The sequence below is a fragment of the Epinephelus moara genome, chromosome 20, assembly GCF_006386435.1.
Source record: "Epinephelus moara isolate mb chromosome 20, YSFRI_EMoa_1.0, whole genome shotgun sequence".
NCBI classification, from domain to species: domain Eukaryota; kingdom Metazoa; phylum Chordata; class Actinopteri; order Perciformes; family Serranidae; genus Epinephelus; species Epinephelus moara.
The window spans coordinates 37730344-37751432 of NC_065525.1; the positions used below are offsets into that span (position 1 = coordinate 37730344).

Consider the following 21089-nt stretch of genomic DNA (forward strand, 5'->3'; position numbering starts at 1 on the left):
AATATATTCAATGTATGACCTTACTTAGAATTTAAGACATTATATTTCAAATATAAAATAATAGTTATACAATATGAGACAAAAATGTGTAACATATACTACATACAACATAATATATACAATATGAGACATAATATATAACATATATAATATATAATATACGACAGAATATTTACAATAACAGAAAACTATATCATATGTGCAATATAAGACATACTATATAACATATACTATATACAACATAATATATACAGTATAAGACATTACATGTAACATATATTATATACGACAGAATATAAACAGAGGACAAATTACATTATTTATACAATGTAAGACATAATCTATAATATGTTGGACAGAATATATACTACAATGTGATATATCTAATATAAAGACAAAATAGATACAGTATTAAATAATTCTTTGACATGTTGCAGTTACCGTTAATTCGCCGGTATATTTGTGTTTATTGTGTCACAGCTGCCGGTGAATAAACAAACATGTGACCCAGATTTATTTTGACAGTCAGCCGGGATGTGTGGTCCTGAGGTGGAGGTGCCGGTGATCGGAGGAGGTGGAGTCTGAGGAGGTCTGAGGAGCTCTGCAGGAGATCTGAGAGGAGGGTCACACAGTCTGGGGGTTTTCAAGTTTCTGAGGGACTCTACAGTCTGGAGCTGTGAGGAGACTGAAGAGTCGAGGTCGGCTGGAAGTTTTGGTGGATTTCCAGGTTTCAGCATTTTTTTCCCCCCTTTGAGGATCAGAGTGGAGATCAGCAGCATGTTGGGGCCCCTTTGAGGATCAGAGTGGAGATCAGCAGCATGTTGGGGCTTCAGCTCACGGTGCTGCTGGGTAAGTTTCAACTGCAGATACTTTACTACTGAAATACTTCAGCACTGGAATACATAAGTTAACTTATTTAATGAACTATCAGAGAGTCAAACAGCTGAAAATGTGGATTTCTTCTGTTAATCAGCTGCATCACATTAAAGTTTAGTCAAACATCTGAATCTGATTCCTGATCAGATTTTATTTGAGTAGCAGAGTAAAAACAAAACCTATCTCTACTTTTCTGTGTTTAAACTTTATTTTGGATTTTAACAACATGGTCAATAATCTTCAGTGACTTTAATTAATGTCTGAATATTTGAGGCTCATTATATAAACTGTGAAACATCTGAGTCAAAGCTGAACTGATGAGTGCAGCCTGCAGCTATGTAATAATCGATTAATCGTTCAAAGCAGTGAAATCTTATCAGAGTTAAGTCTGTTTGATGAGTTCACAGTCACTGTGATTAAAACACACCATGGAATCTGAGATCAGTCTGTTTGATGTGGAGATAAGTTCACAGACACTGTGATTTAAACCGCAGTGAAATCTGATCTGAGATCAGTCTGATGACTTCACAGACACTGTCTGATTAAAACACAGCAGTGAAATCTGATCACCGTCAGTTTGTTCTCTTCATTTCTGTTAAATAAGTAAATGATGGATGACATGAGAAAATCTCATGGAGCCTAAGGATATCAAAGTCTAACATTGATCCAGGATCTGCTGATCTTATTAAAACAGAACATTATATTAACTGAGGGACTCTGAAAAGGATTAAAAGATTCCACCATTGACAATCTAAATCATCATTTTAATTGTTTATGAACATGTTGATAATTTTCATGATTAACTGATTCATTGTTTGATTCATTGTCCATAAAATAACTGTAACACAGTCAAGTCTCGCTTGTAAAAGAGATTTTCAATCTCAGTGGGACTTCCTGGTTTAATGCAGGTTAAATAAAAAAAATTAAAATTAAAGAAAAAAAAATCCATTTTAAGTTTCTCTGACCAACAGTCCAAAGTTATTCTCTTTACTTTGATAGATAATATATAATTCAATGTCATATTTGATATCAGAAGCTGGAGATAGACACGTACTCTTAAATTTACAGACCAGTTTCCTCACTTCCACAGTTCTCTAAAATACTGGAAAAGGTAATCCACAAAATATGAGATGAATTTATCACAACACATAATGTACTCTAGAGCTAACAGGACAACCTCATTTGCACTCATGGAATTTAAAGGAGGAAATAACAGCTGCAATAGTAAATAAGAATATGCAGTAGAAATAGATCCCTATAAAGCACAGATAAGATATGGAGTTAGAGGTAGCACTCTCTGCTGGAGACTGTGGGGGGTTCCCCAGGGCTCAGTACTGGGACCATTGTTTATTTGTGCATAAATGATTTATGGGAGATTTCTAAAACACTAAAAATGAAATTATTCGCAGATGATACAATTTTATGTTGTTGTGGTAAGAATTTAGAACAACCTGTGGATACAGTGGAAACAAGAGGGCTTAAGAGTTGGTTTGATTCTAATACACTAACAATTAGGGTTGAGCCAAATACTCGGATGAAACGAGTATCCGGTACAGACGATGTACCTTTTACAAGTACAAGTATCATACAGATAAAATGTGTCATGTACTCGTGATAAATCCTCATTTGGGTTGCTATATTCAATCTGTTACCCTTGTGATGAAAAATTATCTGAAGCTCAATTCTGAGGCAGGTCTGTAAATACTTTTCTCATAAGTAATAAATATTGCAACTTCTGATCAATCCATATAAATTTCAGGCTTAAAATGACAACTTCAGATTAGGCCCAACCGACTTATATCATAAACTTTGCCCATTCAGAGTACAAATACAGATAATTTAGTTGGCTGAATACAGACACAAATAATGATGTACTCACTCATCCCTACTAACACTGAATTTAAATAAAACAATTATTTTCAATTTTTCTGTTTCATTTAACTTAAACAGGAACCTCATGATAAGTAAAGTATGAACTGAAAGTGTTCTTATCAGTCTGTTTAATTCTGGTTCAGTCTGACTGACTCCTTTAAGACTTTCACAATAAGTGCCTCTTCTCTCAGCTCTGCAGGTGTTTACCTGCGCTCAGGAGGGCGGGACCTCGGCAGGAGGGGCCCTAGATGATGTCAGCCTCCCAGAGTTCAGTGATATGTGCACAGAGGGCAGTTGTTACCCAGCAACAGGAGACCTTCTGATTGGCCGAGCCCACCAACTGTCATCCACCTCCACCTGTGGACTGAACCGACCCGAACCGTTCTGCATCGTCAGCCATCTGCAGGTAAACAACACCTGAACAACACGACATACAGGTAAACAGAACACCTGTACACAGTGTCTGACTCAGAGTCTGGTCCGCAGTGAGAGCTCAACAGAAGAGGAGGGACAGCTGAGAACTTAGGAACTAGACTGACTGAAGCAACAACAAAAACTTTGTTGAAGGAAATGATCTGTTCAAAGTGACAGCTTTACCACACACACATACATACACATATCATACATATGATCTGTGCAGGAGTGATAGGGGACGTACCTTCAAAGTGTCCATCTGTTGTCTGTACAAGGGGAAGCATAAACAGGGGCATAACGCCAAATCCTGGGCCCTATGCATCAGCAGTCTCAGTGGGCCCCCTGCCATTCCTCTCTTGATCCATGTCTCTCTCACACACCTTTAAAAGTCACTTGGATTTCTTTCACTTTCCTTTATTTCCTTTCTTTTTTAAACCCCGATTTCCCTTTGTTGGGGAAAGACAAGACCTTATACGTTGGTGCTCCTGCATAAGCAGTCACTCAGCTCGAGCTGTGTTCAGAGACTACAAACCTTAACAATGTTGTGCCTTTAAGGGACTGTTAATTACTTATCAGAGGACGGGGGTGGATGGGGTGGGACTTCCTTTTTTTACTCTCCCTCAAGCTACAAATATTTCTCCGGGAGGCTCCCTGAGTGACGGGAGGAAATGCATGATGTTCTGTCCACCATAAATTAGTTAATTTGATTTTTGAAACATACCTCTTGATGTTTGAAAGTTAAAAGATAAAGACGAAATCCTGTAGTTAAAAAAAGGCTTGGATTTTCACTCTCGTCATGCATGCTTGTTAGTTTGTGTAAATGGTTTTGGCCAAATTTTAAGTGAGAAGAAGAGTAGAGTAAGGTGATTTTAAATTAAAATCATTATTTTTCATGTTTTTCATCTGACAGAAGCGTGCCTTGCACTTGATGTGTCCAAGGACTGTTAGGAATCTGAAAATCCACAAGTAATTTCTGTGTTTACAGTTTCTCACTGTGATAAATGGTGTAGTTTTGGTGATTTTCAAAGAAAACATGATGTTTTCTTTAAAAATTTGCGGTAAAATAAACACAAAATATAACAATTTAAAGTTATATGACCTTCCCTTAAGCCAAAATAAAAAAACATATTCCCTTCCGCAGTGCTGAAAAAAATATTTGACATGCATCCCCCTTTTTTACCACCCCCTCATAAGTAATTCCACTATTTTTTATACAAAGTTCAGTCTTTCAACCAGTTCATTCAGCCAATTTTCAATTTTAGTTGTAGCACAAATTAATTAGGGGAAAAAAACGAACTGGGTAATCCGTCTCATTTTCCTCCCACTACAACAACCCTGCAGGGCAAACTGAATAGGACCAAAGACAGAGCCCTGTGGAACACCACAGAACAGAGTTTGAGATGAAGAGAGGAGAACCATGACTGTCCATAAGGACACAAGCTGCACTGAGATCCATCGGAACCAGAACAAAACAGCCTGCTGCAGCCAGAGAGATCAGGGAGACTCTGAGAACAATGTCCAATACAGATCTGTACACACGACATCTATTGCATATCTGTCCGTCCTGGAAGAGGGATCTCCCCTCAGTTGCTCTTCCTGAACTTTCTGCCATTTTTTTCTCCCATTAAAGGGTTTTTTGGGGAGTATTTCCTTATCAGCTGTGAGGGTCCAAGGACAGAAGGATGTCCTTTACTGTAAAACAAGGCAAATTGTGATTTTGAGCTTTATGAATAAAATTGAAATTGTATTGAGTCACTTTTCAAAGAATTTCGCACTGCAACTTGGAGATCCTTTAGAGATAGACGAAAAAGAAGAAGAAGACGATGTGATTCTTTAAGAAAAGTTTGACTAACAGCTTCACCACACACAAACACAGTCTGTCTGAACCATGACTAACTCCTGCAATGTTTCTGTTTCTACTTCTGTCTGATTGGACGGTCAGTGTGTTTGGTTAAAGTGTGTGTGTCTGTGTTTGTGAGAGTGTGTGTGTATGAGTGTGTGTGCGTGTGTGTTGGTTTCTGTTGATTGGACGGTCAGTGTGTTTAGTTAAAGTGTGTGTGTGTGTGTGTGTGTGTGTGTGTGTGTGTGACACAGTCTGTAGTGTTTCCTGTGTAAAGCGACCTCCCTAAAAGGAAGCACTGAGCTGTGACAGCAGGCTGATGTTTGTCCAGATGTTTCTTTGGAGAACACACAGACCACTTCAAAGATCAAAATTAAGCTGTCCAATCAAATTGAGAGAGTTAAATGAGCATGCTCAGTGTGTCGCTTCAGATCATCACTGTTTAGTTTATTTCAGTTCAGACTAAACACACATATTAATTAACCCTTTCAAAGACACAGCTGCAGATTGATTCCACCGATTCATGCTTTGATCCGACTGGGCTGCAGCATGAAGGTCTTTCTGACCAACAGAAGAAGAAAACAGGGAACTTTTCCTCTTATCTCCACTGACCGAGACCAGAGAGGAATGTGAGGAATTCACCTCATTATTAACCCTTAACTCCCCTGCCTGTCTGTCTTTCATTAACCAGGAGGAGAAGAAGTGTTTTGTGTGTGACTCTTCAACGCCGTATGACGAGCTGAGCGAACAGATGAGCGGCCATCGCATTGAGAACGTCGTCACCACATTCGCTCCAAACAGATTAAAGACCTGGTGGCAGTCTGAGAATGGTGAGAACACACACAGGTCACAGGTCACAGATCACAGGTCTCAGGTTTCAGGTCAGAGGTCGCAGGTCAGAGTCCTACTCAGAGTCAGTCCAACATGTTGCTGCATGTTCAACCACAGTGTAATTAACTGATTACAGATCAGCTGACATTAATGAAACATCTGGTCAGAGAGCAATACCCCTTTTAGTCCCGTTGGTTCCAGGAACTAAACGTCTTGTTTGTGTTTCCACATGAGGAAGTGTGAAGGTCAGACAGATCAAATAGATCAACACATAAAATGAAAGTTAACAGACTGTTGAAGATGTTTGATGTGATGAAAACTGAAACTCCACGGTGTGATTGAAGTTTTTGATTTTTAATTCATGCTGCGTTCACGTCGTTTGGACCGAAATTATGAGAAACACATTCAGCCTCCTGGTAGTAATTTAGAGTTGAGACATCAGGACATTATTTCTGCCAGTCGATGAAGAAAACAACCAACAGTCAGATCTAAAGACGATCACGAACTGCTCTGTATGTGATTAAATATGCGACTGCAGGGCTGGCAGTAATCATGTGTGAACACAGTCTGAATAACAGGAGGGTTTTATATTTAGCCAACATTAAAAACCCACAACACTAACAGAAACAGTTTAACTCAGTCTGAAATGGTAAATGTCCGTCTCTCATTCTGACATTCACTCCAGTGTTTTCTTTGTGGATGAAGCAGCCTCAGGTTTGTGTTTGACTAGTCACAGATGCGATTAGCTTTCATTTACATTGTCAGTCACCCTAAAAAGTTTCTGTGTGAATCAACCAGCTTCATCGTGAATGTCATGATCATCTCACAGTAACACACCACGCTGGACTCACTACAGTCATTCCCCCGCCACAGAGGGCAGGAGTCGGTCTGAACGTGGCCTCAGGCTGTCATTTCTTCAGGATTAGTGGTTGTGAAACTGTGGGGCGGGTACCTCCTGGAGACCGTAGCCATTACAGGAGGTTGGGGGGCGGTCAAGGGGGTCTTTTACCAGAGGGTAAATAAGCAAACAGGATATTGCCTCTGTGAGAACTTTCCCCCGGGAACCAAGAACGCTAGGGTCAGACTGTCTTGACTCCACAGCAACTACAACTTCATACAGCTTCATTCATAAAATAAAATACTCTACTATTGATACCAAGACAGGCAGTTGGACATTTATTGTTTATTAACTCTAAATAGAAAGCTCAATATGAGTGCAAGAGGGAGAGGTGGCCGAGAGTGAGGAACAAAGTGAGTAAAGGACAGAAAGAAATCATTAGCCATGTTTCCACCAAACACTTTAGGTATGGTACCTTTGGAAACAACAGTAACCCCGCAGACATGGTACCTAGACCCTAGGTCTGTTTAGCGTTTCCACCTTAAACAGTACTCTTAAATGTGGGCGGGGTTGTTGTCACTCACTGCTCCATCCAGCACTCACTGTATTTCCTGCAGGTTTGTGCATTTAGTCCTTCTCAGGCAAGCTCAGGGGTTTAGTGTTGCCAGCGCCCACAGGAACTGTTTTTCCCGTGTGAGGATTAGAATATATGCTGTTCTGGTCGAAATTAATATAGTAACGCTTGAAGATCCACTCAGTGGATGGTTACAGTGTATGTCATATAAAAACTAAAGTAATGGTCAAAGTTGTTAACGTGAAATTTAAGGTGTGTTGATGGATTCACGTCGTCACCTCATATATTGAGTATAATTACAAGTCAACATTCCACCTTAAAAGTTGCCGGCAGTCGGCCCAGTGAATAAAGTTATTTCTTTCTCCGACTCCAGCTGCTGTGAGAGGCAGCAAAACATCCTTTCATTTTATACAGTTCACTAAAAAAATGGGAAAAAAGTGCACTGAACTGAACTGAACCGTACTGCTCGGTGGAAACAGGGCTTTTGATGTATGTGGCAGCGTAGACAGACAGGAAACATTCAATATGACACTCAACAAAGAATCAAACTTTGTCCTTTAATAGTTTGACATCAGTTACTTGAGAAATCATAAATAAATTAAAATGATTCATCCATCAGAGCAAACAGGATCATCATCAGTGTGATCTACACAGTTCAGATTTTACTACAGTGACCTCCAGTGGACATAAGAGGAACTGCTATTAATATATGAATGTGGAGTACAGACACTCTGATTGATCTTTAAATTATTGATCTGATCTGCTGTGTTAACATACTGTTGATGTAGAGTATGTTAGTATTGATAGATGTATTGGTGTAGGGTGATCAGTGCTATATTGATGCTCTGTTGTGAAACAGTACTGTGTCAGTTCTTTGGTTGGTAGGTTATTGATGTAACTGTCTGCTGTCTGCAGGTATGGAGAACGTCACCATTCAGCTGAATCTGGAAGCCGAGTTTCACTTCACACATCTCATCATGACCTTCAGAGTGAGTTCTACACAAATTCACACAGCAGGGGATTCTGGGTAATCACAGGCTGATGCATGACTGAGGCCCTGATCACAGAGGAAGTGCTTTGCAGGTTGTAAAACACGAAGCGCACTGCACTGCCATTTTTTTTTAAAATTGAATGCCATTAGTAAAAAAAAAATGCTTGCTATGCCTTTTTATCGTTGCCAGCAATCAGTATCTAGTATCTAGTTCCTAAAATGTTGAGGCAGAGGGTACTTGCTGTAGCTGTGGTTGAGGGTGAGAGGCTGTCAGCAAATCATTTGTCTGGCACAGGGAAACAGAGATCTGTGTGGGTACACGAGACCCTAAAAAAAGGTGGCTCATGGGGAGCACCACCAGTTGGTCCAGGAGCTTCGCCTCGATGATGGCCATTTCCAGGCATATGACTAAGGGGCAGTTTGACAACCTGCTGTCCATCATCAGGCCGTACAGCTCTGGGTATCCAGCAACCGTAAACTTGTTGTCGAGACCATACAGAGGGTCCGCCTCTTAAATCATCCAGTTGGTCAATGGGAAAAACAATGACGAACTGCTCATTGTTAGTCCCTCTCATCTTGTGAAAACAACTGTGGAGAACAGTACCAGGCCTGCGTTGCAAACTGAAGGGGTGGAGTTTGAAGTCTAAACTCTGAGAGCGCATCTCACTGACACTTATTTAAACACAGCAGCAGCTGGTGCCTCTGACTGCAGGTCTGACAGTCACCAGGTTCCTTCACTGAGAGGGTAGTGTGAATGTAAACAGTGCGTTCTGATTGGTTAGTCCTGTGTCTGGACCCACTTCCTGTTAACTGTACAATACACTACATTTACTGTCTGCCATTTTATTTCACTGTCTGAATTCTGAGTGTGTTTATGCATGCATGACATGTGCACTACTTTGCGCTAACAATCTCACAATGAGGTTATCCATATTTTATAAATATGAAATAACTGTTGAGCGACTCAACAGCTGTCAGTGCAACATAATGATGATCAAGTGTCTGAAATCTCAACTGTTGACTGTCTGTGAGAGAAAAAGTAAAGATTGCGTTAACAAGGGAGTTATCTCAACCTCTGACTGCTGAGGAAGCTGACACACAAACACAGAGTTCTTGAATCAAACTAATAAACACTGTTCCTCTGTTGTTTCTAGTCTGATCCTTAAGACTGGTTCATGTGTTGTCTCCATCAGTGTCACAGTCAAACTTCAAACACCAGAGTTAAACTGGTTCTGACTAAAAATACCAGTAACTTCCCACTGCTGTCTGACCCAATGAATTAAAGTTGAATTATTTTCATGGAGCAGAAGGTTGAGGATTCACTTTCTGTTTTTTTCTAAAGCCTGGTTCTTCAACAGGGTATCTGGAACACCTTAAGGGTGCTCAGAGTTACTGCTGGGGGGCTGCCACATGATTCTACTCAATTAATTAATTATTAGTGGAGTGTCTTCCTCAAGCTCGGGTCCTCTACCAAAGGCCTTGGAGTTTGAGGGCTCTGTGCAGTATCTTAGCTGTTCCTGCGACTGCACTCTTCTGGACGGAGACCTCAGATGTTGTATCTGGAATCCGCTGGGGCCACTCTCTCAGTTTGGGGGTCACAGCCCAGAGTGCTCCGATCACCACTGGCACCACTGTTGCCTTGACTCCCCACATCTTTTCTAGCTCCTCTTTCAGCCCTTGATATTTTTTGAGCTATGATTTCCCAAAGCTTAGTTAACATTTCTCCCCTGTGTGCTGGATGTATGGGCTCCAGCAGATTGACCCGCCCGACCAGACGCCATCATCGCAAGCAAAACGGACACTACGCTGCGTTCACAGTGCTATGTGGAAATTGAACATATCAGCACTTAAAATGTGGCTGTTGATCTGCAAAATAAGGCATAATTTATCGCTCTTATACCACAATTGGTGCTCAGTACTGTCTAAAACAGATTTCTAAATGGAAGTTTGTCACTGGCATCAATTTTTACACNAATTATTCATTCAAAAGAATTACCAAAGTGAATCAAAATTATATTCAACCTGAAAAAACGTTTCATATACTTTTTTTTATTTTGAATACATTGTTGTATTTTTCAAAATTCAAGATCAACACATGAATTTTCAGCTTCAAATTTTATTTTTTCAAGTACAAAACATTTGACCCTAATGTAGATCCATATACCTGCAACCCTGGGTGATTTTTATCAAGCACCCATGTTGGGCGTTTGATGACTGAACTGTTCAGATCCTTCTGATCATCAGTCAGATCATTGATTAACTGTCTAATCAATCAGACATCAGGTCAGACATTAGTCCTCAGACTGAGTGATAAAACAGGTGAAATTTCAGCCCAGATCTAAAATAAATTGAAGTCGACCAGTAAGTCTGCCTGGCTTTATGATGCTCAGTAGGATCAGTAGAACATTTACATGATATCTAGTTAAAGTATGTTTCTAACATCGTTCTCTCTCCTCAGACGTTTCGACCTGCTGCCATGGTGATCGAGCGGTCAGCTGACTTCGGGAAGACGTGGCAGGTTTATCGTTACTTTGCCTACGACTGTGAGTCCTCGTTCCCGTCTGTTTCCCAGGGTCCGATGAAGAAGGTTGATGATGTCATCTGTGACTCACGTTATTCCGACATCGAGCCATCCACTGAAGGAGAGGTACGGCAGTATTCTAAGGGTTTACTCACTGACAGATAGTCTGGTAACCACAAGGTTAAAGAGGAAATGATGTCATAATACACCTGATGAGACGTCACTGTGATGTCATATTGTTAATGCTCGGTTTTGAAATGTCTCTTTTTTCCAGGTGATTTTCAGAGTTCTGGACCCAGCGTTCAGGATCGATGATCCCTACAGCCCCAGAATCCAGAGTATGTCTCCTCACACCAGACCACACCAGGGTTATTGATTATTTATTGATCTATCATTGACCTGTTATTGATCTTTTGTTCAGACATGTTGAAGATCACCAACCTGCGGGTAAAGTTCACTAAACTGCACACGCTCGGAGACAACCTGCTGGACTCTCGGATGGAGATCAAAGAGAAGTATTACTACGCCATCTACGACATGGTGGTCCGAGGGAACTGCTTCTGCTACGGACACGCCTCTGAGTGTGCCCCGATTCAGGGTGCTGGCCAGACCAGTGAGGGCATGGTGAGTGCTAAAAGGGGAAGGGTGAGTCCTGGGTAGACATAGTGAGTCCTGACTGGGGCAGGGTGAGTTCTGAAGGGGGAAGGGTGACTCCTGAAAGGGGCAGAGTGAGTCCTGAAGAGGGGAGGGTAAGTCCTGAAGGGGGAAGTGTGAGTCCTGAAGGGGGCAGGGTGTGTTCTAAAGTGAGCATGGTGAGTCCTGAAGGGGACATGGTGAGTCTTAAATGGGGCAGGGTTAGTCCCATAGGGGAAAGTTGAGTCCTGAAGGGGACATGGTGAGTCCTGAGGAGACATGGTGAGTCCTGAAGGGGTCACAGTGAGTCTTGAAGGGGACAGGCAGATGCGGTGGATCATGGTGGATTTTACTGCAGAATATAGTCTGTGAATGTTAAGAATGAGTTTTCGTCTGTTTGTTCGACCACAGAATGTTAATGAGCTGCAGATGACGACTGTCTTGGTCTGTAATTCGGTTCAGATTCTGTCTCTGGTTCATTGCATTTTATTTATATTTTATTGGACCCAAACAACTTTAACTTCTTTCAGTACTTACTGACTCAACTCTATAAAAACAGCAACATCAAGGTTCAGGTTTTCAGTCACACAGAATGAAGGATATTATCAATAAAATCTATTGATTATTATATCAACTGTATTATATCAAGTGTGTTTCACAGTGTACAATAGTTTCTGTTTCTGTAGGTTCAATTACTGCAAGTGAATGCGATAATGATATTGATTGGTTATGGATTATTATATCAGTTAATTAGATGTGACTGTTGTGTTCTGTGTCTTCAGGTTCACGGTCACTGCATGTGTAACCACAACACTAAAGGTCTGAACTGCGAACAGTGTCAGGATTTCTACCACGACCTGCCGTGGAGACCAGCCGAGGGACGCAACACCAACGCCTGCAAAAGTGAGTCTATACTGGTCTGTACTGGAAGATGACCAGTAAAATCTGGGTCACTTCAGGTCCTGTTTCAGCCTGTTTTTATAGATTCATCTTCATCATGATCAACATCTGAAACAACTGCTGCAGATGACACAATCAGTCACTCAGCTAGAGATGATTTAACTTGAATCTCCTCTCTTCTTCTTCTGTGGTGTCTGCAGAGTGTAACTGTAACCAGCACTCAGACTCGTGTCACTTCGACATGGCCGTGTTCAGGGCGTCAGGAAACGTCAGCGGAGGAGTCTGTGACGACTGTCAGCACCACACGACCGGACACAACTGTGAGCAGTGTGAACCGTTCTACTACCAACATCCAGAGAGAGACATTAGAGACCCCAACATCTGCCAGCGTGAGTCCTCTGTGCTTAACTGGTTTATACTGGTCTGTCTTTAACTGTGACATCTGATCCAGATGAAAGAATCCACCTGTAGTGAAGTCTTTATCCTCACATTGACTATTGTCCTGTGTGTTTTCCCGTAGCCTGTGACTGTGACCCTGTGGGCTCTCTGAATGGAGGAATATGTGACGGGATGACCGACGTTCGAGCCGGTCTGATCGCTGGTCAGTGTCGCTGTAAAGTCAACGTGGAGGGAGAACGCTGCGAGCGCTGCAAACAGGCGTATTATGGGCTGAGCGACGACCCTGAGGGCTGCAAGGGTACGACACTATACACGTCTACAGAATGAAACAAACAACACATCTACAATTGCAGATCAAAACAGACACACATATGGGAAGCAGAACTCAGAGACACAGAGGACAGCGCCTTACAGTATCAGCAGTAGTTATTGATGTAGTGTGTATTTGTACTGTGTTTCAGCGTGTACCTGCAGCCCTGTGGGGACAGTTCCTGGAGGAAATCCCTGCGACAGTGAAACAGGAAGTTGCTTCTGTAAACGTCTGGTGACAGGACGAGACTGTGATCAGTGTGTGGTAAGAACGGACATCAACCAAGCAATCACAACCAACCAATCACACTGGACACAGTCTTGAACCTTTAACTGGACCATTTAAAGATGTGAAAGGCGTTGTGTACTGATGTTTTTATAAAAGACAGTTAAAACTTTAATATTATTGTAATATCTCCAGAGGCGCTGACAGGGTAAATGACACTGACTCATTTTCCATGATGGTAATGTCTCATGTCTGTATAATATTTTAAGACTATAGAAAGCAAGATTCTGATTTATGCAATATTTAAGAAGTCAGATTAGAGCTGACTGTCAGCTGAAGAGAAAACACTGAGTCAAGACTGAAAAGAGACTGTGGAGTGTGTTTATGGTGTGTGTGTGTTTGTGTGTTTATGGTGTGTGTGTGTGTGTGTGTGTGTGTGTGGAAGAGATGAAAGCCTGAACAACTTCCTCTCACGGCTTTAAATCAGGTTTTACAGACAGAAACGAGCTGGGAGGAAAACGACTTAATGACATGTCTCTAACATCTGCTCTGTGTGTGTGTGTGTGTGTGTGTGTGTGTGTGTGTGTTTGTGTTCTCAGCCTGAACACTGGGGTCTCAGTAATGATATGGACGGCTGCAGACCATGTGACTGTGACCTGGGAGGAGCCATCAACAATCAGTGAGTTCCCATCTAAATCACTGCTAATAGCTAATAGACAGCTAAAATGTTAGCATCACTGCTCTCACTTTGTAGTTTTGTTTAAACTCCAAATTCGGTTAGTCATTCCTGGATCCCAACAGTTTGTTCTTCAGATTATTTAGAATCTGCACTTACCAAGAATTAATCAGATGCAGTTGACATCTTCATTTTCTGTCGGTCCTTTATTCTGTATTATTTTATGTTCAGATCTCTTTTCTCTTTTCTTTTGCGTTTAGTTCCTCTTCAGTTTGACCCTCCTGTCCGTCATTTGCTCTCAGTTTTTCTTACATTTTGATGTTCTTACTTTCCGTCATCTCGTTCTGCTTGAATTCTTGGTTCATTGGTTCAGTTTTCCTAGTTTCCTCCCTGTTGTTTTCTCTGTTACTTTTTTTTCATTTTTTTCTTCATCAATTCATTGTGAAATTTTCCACTTCCTGTCTTCCTGCAGGTGTGATCAGGTGACTGGTCAGTGCATCTGCAGAGATCACATGTTCGGTCGACGCTGTGATCAGGTCGAGTCTGGATTCTACTTCATCGCTCTGGATCACTACACGTACGAGGCCGAGGACGCCAAGTTTGGACCTGTGAGTAATGTAACCAGTTCCCAAATACATAACTAGGGCTGCCCCTCAATAAGAGTTTTCCTAGTCGACCAATAGTCGTCATTTAGGGCCATTAGTCGACTAGTCGCCCACATGTTTACGACATTAATGTGATTATTAAATGATATATTTTGGGCGGGGCAACAGAATGGTTTGAGTTGAAGGTGTGAGGAAGAATAGTATCAGTAACATTGTTAACACTGTGCTACATTACAGAGAAATACAAAACCGTACTAATGAACCTTCATTAATATAGGCCTATATTTTATCTACAAGTGCACGTCACACACTGAGCGAGCCGCCTGTTAATGACGCTGTGGGCTAATGGGCATGTAGCTACTTCCATGTTTCAGATGATACGTCATGTTTGTAGTCGACCAATGAAGATGAGTTTACATATCACCTTGGGTTCGTCCTTCACCTTCTCAAAATGATCCCACACTTTGGATTTCCTGCCCGACATGTTATTAACTAGCCTGTGGAATAACCGCAGGTACCAGCCCTGGAAATTAACCTGACTCCTGTCTGACTGCTGAGCGTGGACACTTCCTGTGTCTGTCCTTTCAAATTAAATTCCTGAATGGTCCAGTCGTTTAGGTTTTGATTTATTTTGACAAGGCGCAGCTCCTAACAGAGTTTCATGTTTGTTTTGTGTTTTTTTTCTGCAACTAAGTGACCATTGAAATCTTGCGAACTAATGACCTTTCTGGTTGACTGTCAGAGGGCAGCCCTAAACATAATAAAAATAATATTTACTTGTCGAGACAAGTCTCATAAGAGCCCTCACAATCAAAATGCCTCCATAACAATAACAAAGAAATGCTTCTTCAACAATAGAAAAATGTGTTTGTAATGAAAACCAAATGTGTTTATATATGGGGATAGGGTTTATATTGTGTCTCAGTAAAATAAACCAATTAACAAAATCATTATATAAAACCTTGTATAAAGCCTGCGGGTGTTATGTATTTCCTGTCTGAATATTTTAATGTCCATTTCTATGCGGATGATACCATCTTGTACATGATTGACTCCAACATATACCAACCAGTTCCAGATTATAATCTGCTGCTGACATTTTACATAAATTTGATCTAAACTGCAAAAAGACAAAATGTTTGGTAAGAGCTTGGAGCCCAAAAGTAGCAGTTTTGATTAACGGCTATTATTTATATGTTTTTTTTTATCACTAACAATTCAACAGTTGTTTTCTTCAGTGTTTATTCTTAAATATTGATTAAAAAACAAAAGACTTTCAGTGCGACTTGTGAGCTGATCATCAGTTTTCATGTCTTCATGTTGTTCTTTCAGGGAGTGACGGTGGTCCCAAGGCCCCACCCTCTGGACCGCAGTCCGACCTGGACTGGTATTGGTCTGGTCAATGTCCCAGAGGGGGCCTTCCTGGAGTTCACTGTGGACAACATCCCCCACTCCATGGAGTACGACATCCTCATCCGCTACGAACCTCAGGTATGATGCTGTCTGCAAGGTTTAGCTCCGCCCACCAACCCTAACCCAAACCATATGATTGGACCCTGGTGTCACTCTCAGATCGATTCAGTGAAAGCCACCAAAAACCTTGTTTGGTTTGATAAGACCTGCTTACATAATGAGCAGACATATTAACACTTAATGTCAAATAGATATGGATGTGGATGCTCTGTTTTAATTCAAATCTTGGTAGTTTAGGCAAATTTTAAAGATTCAGGAAAATATCTTCTACTCTCATCAGCTGATCCAGAATCTGTGTGAATCAAAGAAAGTTATTTTGCATCACACAGATGCCCCAGTTGTAATACACTAACTGGATCTAATTAGTTGATGCACCGTCCTCCATCTTTCACTCGACAGGTCTTTTAGTAACGGGACTGTTTGAAGAACAAAAAATCAGTCAAGTTTAAAGTGATTTACTCATAAAACATACTGTAGTATATACAAACAAATGTAAGAAAAAAAAAATCCATGTGGGGATTTAAGTTAAAAGGTTATGAAACCTTAGATGTTTGTTGGTCCTGCAGCTGCCTGACCAATGGGAGGAAGTTCTGATGACAGTGATGAGACCTGGACCAATCACAGCAGACAGCCGCTGTGTCAACACTGTGCCCGACGACGACAACCAGATGATCTCCCTCCATCCCGGCTCACGGTAACATTCAGCAACCAGAAACCAACTGTTTCTCAAAAAAAATCCTTGTCTACACGACTCATTTTCAACACTTTCTCTTTGAGTAAGTAGGTTTTGCTGTTTCCTGTCTTTCCCTTCAGATATGTGGCTCTTCCCAGACCAGTTTGTTTTGAAACTGGTCTGAACTACACAATCCGCCTCAGTCTGCCACGGTACTCAGCCCTCAGTGACGTCCAGTCTCCGTATACGCTCATTGACTCGGTGAGGAAACTCTGAAATTCAGCACCCTGAGAGTTATTAACATTACTGATAAACCAGCTGATTATTTTCTTGACCACAATGATGTTTTCAAATGTCAAAGATATTCAGTTTACTGTGACAGAGAAAAGCAGTCAAGTGACCTTCAGGCTTTAATTCTGAACAAACGTTCCCTCTCTCTAAACACATCTGTAGACAATGTGCTTTCAGTCAGTCTCATGGTTTTCTTCATCCTCAGATCGTGTTGATGCCTCACTGTAAGAACATGGACATCTTCACAGCCTCAGAAGGAGGAGACTCCAATGGAAACAGTGGTTGGGAAACCTTTCAGCGTTATCGTTGTCTTGAGAACAGCCAGAGCGTCATCAAGTCGCCGATGACTGACATCTGCAGGAACTACATTTTTAGCATCTCTGCCATGTTGCACCAGGGAGCTAAAGGTACACCAGTCCACCTTTAATCTAATGACTCCACCTTAAAAATCTCACACTGTCTGTCCAGGGTCTGATGATAAACTTGGTAGCCAACAGGTGCTTATTTCCACATCCAGCAGTTACAGATCAACATGATGATTCATCGGGAGTATTTGTGTTTGTGTCACCTGATGATTGTCAGTCCAATATTTTCCCACTGTTAGCTCTGTTTTTGGTCTCCACCAGTTACAGGTAGAGTACAGTGTACCTGAGCAGGTAGAGCACAGAGTACCTGAGCAGGTAGAGTACAGTGTACCTGAGCAGGTAGAGTACAGAGTACCTGAGCAGGTAGAGTACAGAGTACCTGAGCAGATAGAGTAAAATGTACCTGAGCAGGTAGAGTACAGCGTACCTCAGCAGGTAGAGTACAGTGTACCTGAGCAGGTAGAGTACAGAGTACCTGAGCAGGTAGAGTACAGCGTACCTGAGCAGGTAGAGTACAGAGTACAGAGTACCTGAGCAGGTAGAGTACAGAGTACCTGAGCAGGTAGAGTACAGTGTACCTGAGCCTGAGCAGGTAGAGTACAGAGTACCTGAGCAGGTAGAGTACAGTGTACCTGAGCAGGTAGAGTACACAGTACCTGAGCAGGTAGAGTACAGCGTACCTGAGCAGGTAGAGTACATACCTGAGCAGGTAGAGTACAGCGTACCTGAGCAGGTAGAGTACAGCGTACCTGAGCAGGTAGAGGTTCAGTAGAAGAAGATGAAAATGTTCTGATGAATGTCTCTACTCTGCTTTTCAACTCTGACCTTTGACCTCCTGTGGAATGAGAACAGAAGGAAGAATTCCCCTCAGGGATTAATAAAACCAGCTCTGGTCTTTTTCTGTCAAATCTTGCTCTGATTCACACACACAGATTTAGATTAGTGGATTCAGATTGAACCTTTCAGATTATTTGATCATGACTGTCTAAATAACTTCAAATAAACCTGTGAGTTTTGTTTGATGAATGATGCGGGTCTGAGCTCAACTTTGATCGACTGATTGGCTTAAAGTTGAGCTTTTCTAGTTTTTGCCAAAGTAAAAGTGGTAATAACACAGCGTCGAAGTACTCTGCTACAATCTTAGTTCATAAAAAAACATATTTTGCATTAATAATCTTAATTTTATAACAGCTATGTAGGTATAAATTAAGTCAGTTGTATTTTTATAGCCCAATATCCCACATTTGCTTCATAATCTGTACAGCATATGACATCCTTTGTCCTCAGACCCTCGCTTCAAACAAAGAAAAAACAGTAATAGGGAACAAATAAAGAAAGCTCAGGAAGAGGAGGACAGCTAGACAGGGAGCAGATGTCATGTGTACAGAATAATAATTAAAATAATAATTTCCAAACATTAATAATCAATCTACATGTGGCAGAGCATTTTTTAACCAAGCTCGACTACTGTGGAATAATTTACCACCTGATCAGAGACACAAACACCTCTGAGATTTTAAATTCAGACTTAAAGCCTGTTTATTTTTCTTGTCTGTCATTCTGGCTTTGTAAATATCTTTCTGTTTCCTTCAGTGCGCTAAGACTCTGTGATTTTTACATCCAAACTTACCGACCCATTCTTTCTCTCCGGGTATTCTTGTTAATCTCAGTGATGTCACTCATCAGTGTCACTGTCATGTTGATCCTCGACCTTCTGAGCAAGAATCAACTGGTTTCTTCTTCTTCACATTCCTCAAACATCTTCAGACAGTCTTGCTCATAAATCTGTCAGCATCCCTCTCTCAGACAGGATCTATGGAGGAAACATTGTCATCTGTTGGAGCTTGTTGGTTGTTTAATGTGTCTCCTGTGTTGGACTTCATTTCCCAGAATGCCAGTGTGACCCTCAGGGCTCCCTCAGCACTGTGTGTGATCCCAATGGGGGTCAGTGTCAGTGTCGCCCCAATGTTGTCGGCAGGAACTGTGACAGATGTGCACCGGCCACATACCAGTTTGGACCCAACGGCTGCAAAGGTCAGAACCACGATCACGTCATTTATAATCAATACACACTGATAATGATCAGCAATATACTATATTGGTCCGATGATGATACCATTCAGTCATGAACATACAATATAAACAAGCTGTATTTTTGTTTTTGCAGCTTGTGCGTGTGACCCTCAGGGTTCACAGAGTTCGTTCTGCAATCAGCTGACTGGTCAGTGTGTTTGTGTTTCGGGAGCGTACAGCCGGCAGTGTGATCGCTGTCTGCCCGGTCACTGGGGCTTCCCCACCTGCCGACCCTGCTCCTGCAATGGACACACTGACGAGTGTGACCCCAACACTGGACGCTGCATCAGCTGCAGGGACCACACCACTGGACACACCTGTGACAGGTGAGTTACACCTGTGATGTCATACACACAGAATACACACATATTCTAGGACTTGTATTCATCACCTCTTTCTCGCCTTTTGTTTAGGTGTCTGGATGGTTACTATGGTGACCCAACGCTGGGGTCAGGTGACCACTGTCGTCCTTGCATGTGTCCTGATGGCCCCGGCAGCCTGCGGCAGTTCGCAGGAAGTTGTTACCGTGGTGACGACTCCCAACAGGCTATCTGTGTCTGCAACACTGGATACAAGGGTAAGAACTTAATTAACACTGATGATATAAAAACTTAATGAACACTGAGCTGGATACAGAAGTAAAAACAAACAAAAGTGGCAAGCTGATAAATTTAAAACATACTAACCCTTTTCATCATTTTTATTTCCTGGAAAAGCAGTTTTTCAGTTTTTAGCAGATATGGGGAAAAACAGATGTGACAATTAAACAGAATAATTACAGTTTTAAAGTGAATTCAGCCGGAGGTTCTGGTTCTCAGCAGGAAGTTTTCTGAAATAAACACAGTATCTTTTCTTTGTTTTCACGAGTCAAACGGCAGCTGCCTCGCAGGGACAAACAGGGTTTTAATTTAAAGAGAAGCTTTGTGATTTAGTGTGATGTAAACAGAGGCTGAGAGGAGGAATGTGATGAGAGTCTGTTATTAGAGCAGGAAATGAGATGCTCGGGCTGAAATCAGCTGCTGACAGACGCATGGATCACAAACTTTCTCCTTTTGTTTCCACTTCAAACCTGCAACAGTCTGGAAAATGTTTCACTGAATTATTACTTTACATATCTCTATAAAACTGCAGCATGACAACACTGAACAGGTTAACTGTTTGTAAGAGGTAAGAGCAGCTGAAAGTTAGTCACCTCGGTTTTTCCATGTGAAGATGCCCTAACTTGTCTGTGCGTGACGTGTTGCTTGAATAAGCGGTCGCCCTGGCTCTTTTTTGACAAAGCTTTGTGCACCATCAGCCTATTTTCAGATCAAAAGCAGCCCATTGCTTCAGCTCGCTCAGGGCTCAGTGGGCACCCTGAATGCTCTTAGTGCACCAGAATTTTTCGCTCTCCATCTGCCAGAGTTTTCTTGCTCACTGTGTGTTAGGAAGTGGCGGTTAAATTCCCAGTTTGTATGTAAACTCTGAAAGCAAAGTGCAAAGCTAAAGTGTCAGTTGAAGTGTAAGGCCCTGAATACACAGAGAGACGCGTCGCACTGCCTCTTTTTTTAAATTAAACTAGTCCATACCCATTGGTAGCTTTGTCACCTTTTACCTATGCCAATCCTCAATGCCTATGTGCAGTTTCACATAGATTGACCACGTCAGTGAGTAGAAAAACATGGGACAGACAGAATGACTGACTGACAGAATGACACACTGACAGTTTC

At 41.6% G+C, this 21089-nt stretch overlaps 1 protein-coding gene across 1 annotated transcript in view; it reads left to right on the plus strand.

Moving 5' to 3' along the window:
• Window positions 1-640: 640 nt before the first annotated feature.
• lamb1a (laminin, beta 1a) overlaps window positions 641-21089 on the plus strand; it is a 34972-nt gene continuing 14523 nt past the window's right edge. Inside the window, exons 1-21 of the mRNA XM_050073363.1 lie at window positions 641-745; window positions 787-849; window positions 2940-3154; window positions 5694-5832; window positions 8161-8234; window positions 10695-10883; window positions 11032-11095; window positions 11179-11381; window positions 12173-12293; window positions 12491-12679; window positions 12811-12987; window positions 13151-13263; window positions 13824-13903; window positions 14373-14508; window positions 15838-15996; window positions 16545-16672; window positions 16792-16912; window positions 17148-17349; window positions 19198-19341; window positions 19475-19706; window positions 19794-19957. Of these exons, the coding sequence (XP_049929320.1) occupies window positions 819-849; window positions 2940-3154; window positions 5694-5832; window positions 8161-8234; window positions 10695-10883; window positions 11032-11095; window positions 11179-11381; window positions 12173-12293; window positions 12491-12679; window positions 12811-12987; window positions 13151-13263; window positions 13824-13903; window positions 14373-14508; window positions 15838-15996; window positions 16545-16672; window positions 16792-16912; window positions 17148-17349; window positions 19198-19341; window positions 19475-19706; window positions 19794-19957 (2881 nt within the window). The 5' untranslated portion in view covers window positions 641-745; window positions 787-818. The remainder of the gene's footprint in view (window positions 746-786; window positions 850-2939; window positions 3155-5693; window positions 5833-8160; window positions 8235-10694; window positions 10884-11031; window positions 11096-11178; window positions 11382-12172; window positions 12294-12490; window positions 12680-12810; window positions 12988-13150; window positions 13264-13823; window positions 13904-14372; window positions 14509-15837; window positions 15997-16544; window positions 16673-16791; window positions 16913-17147; window positions 17350-19197; window positions 19342-19474; window positions 19707-19793; window positions 19958-21089) is intronic.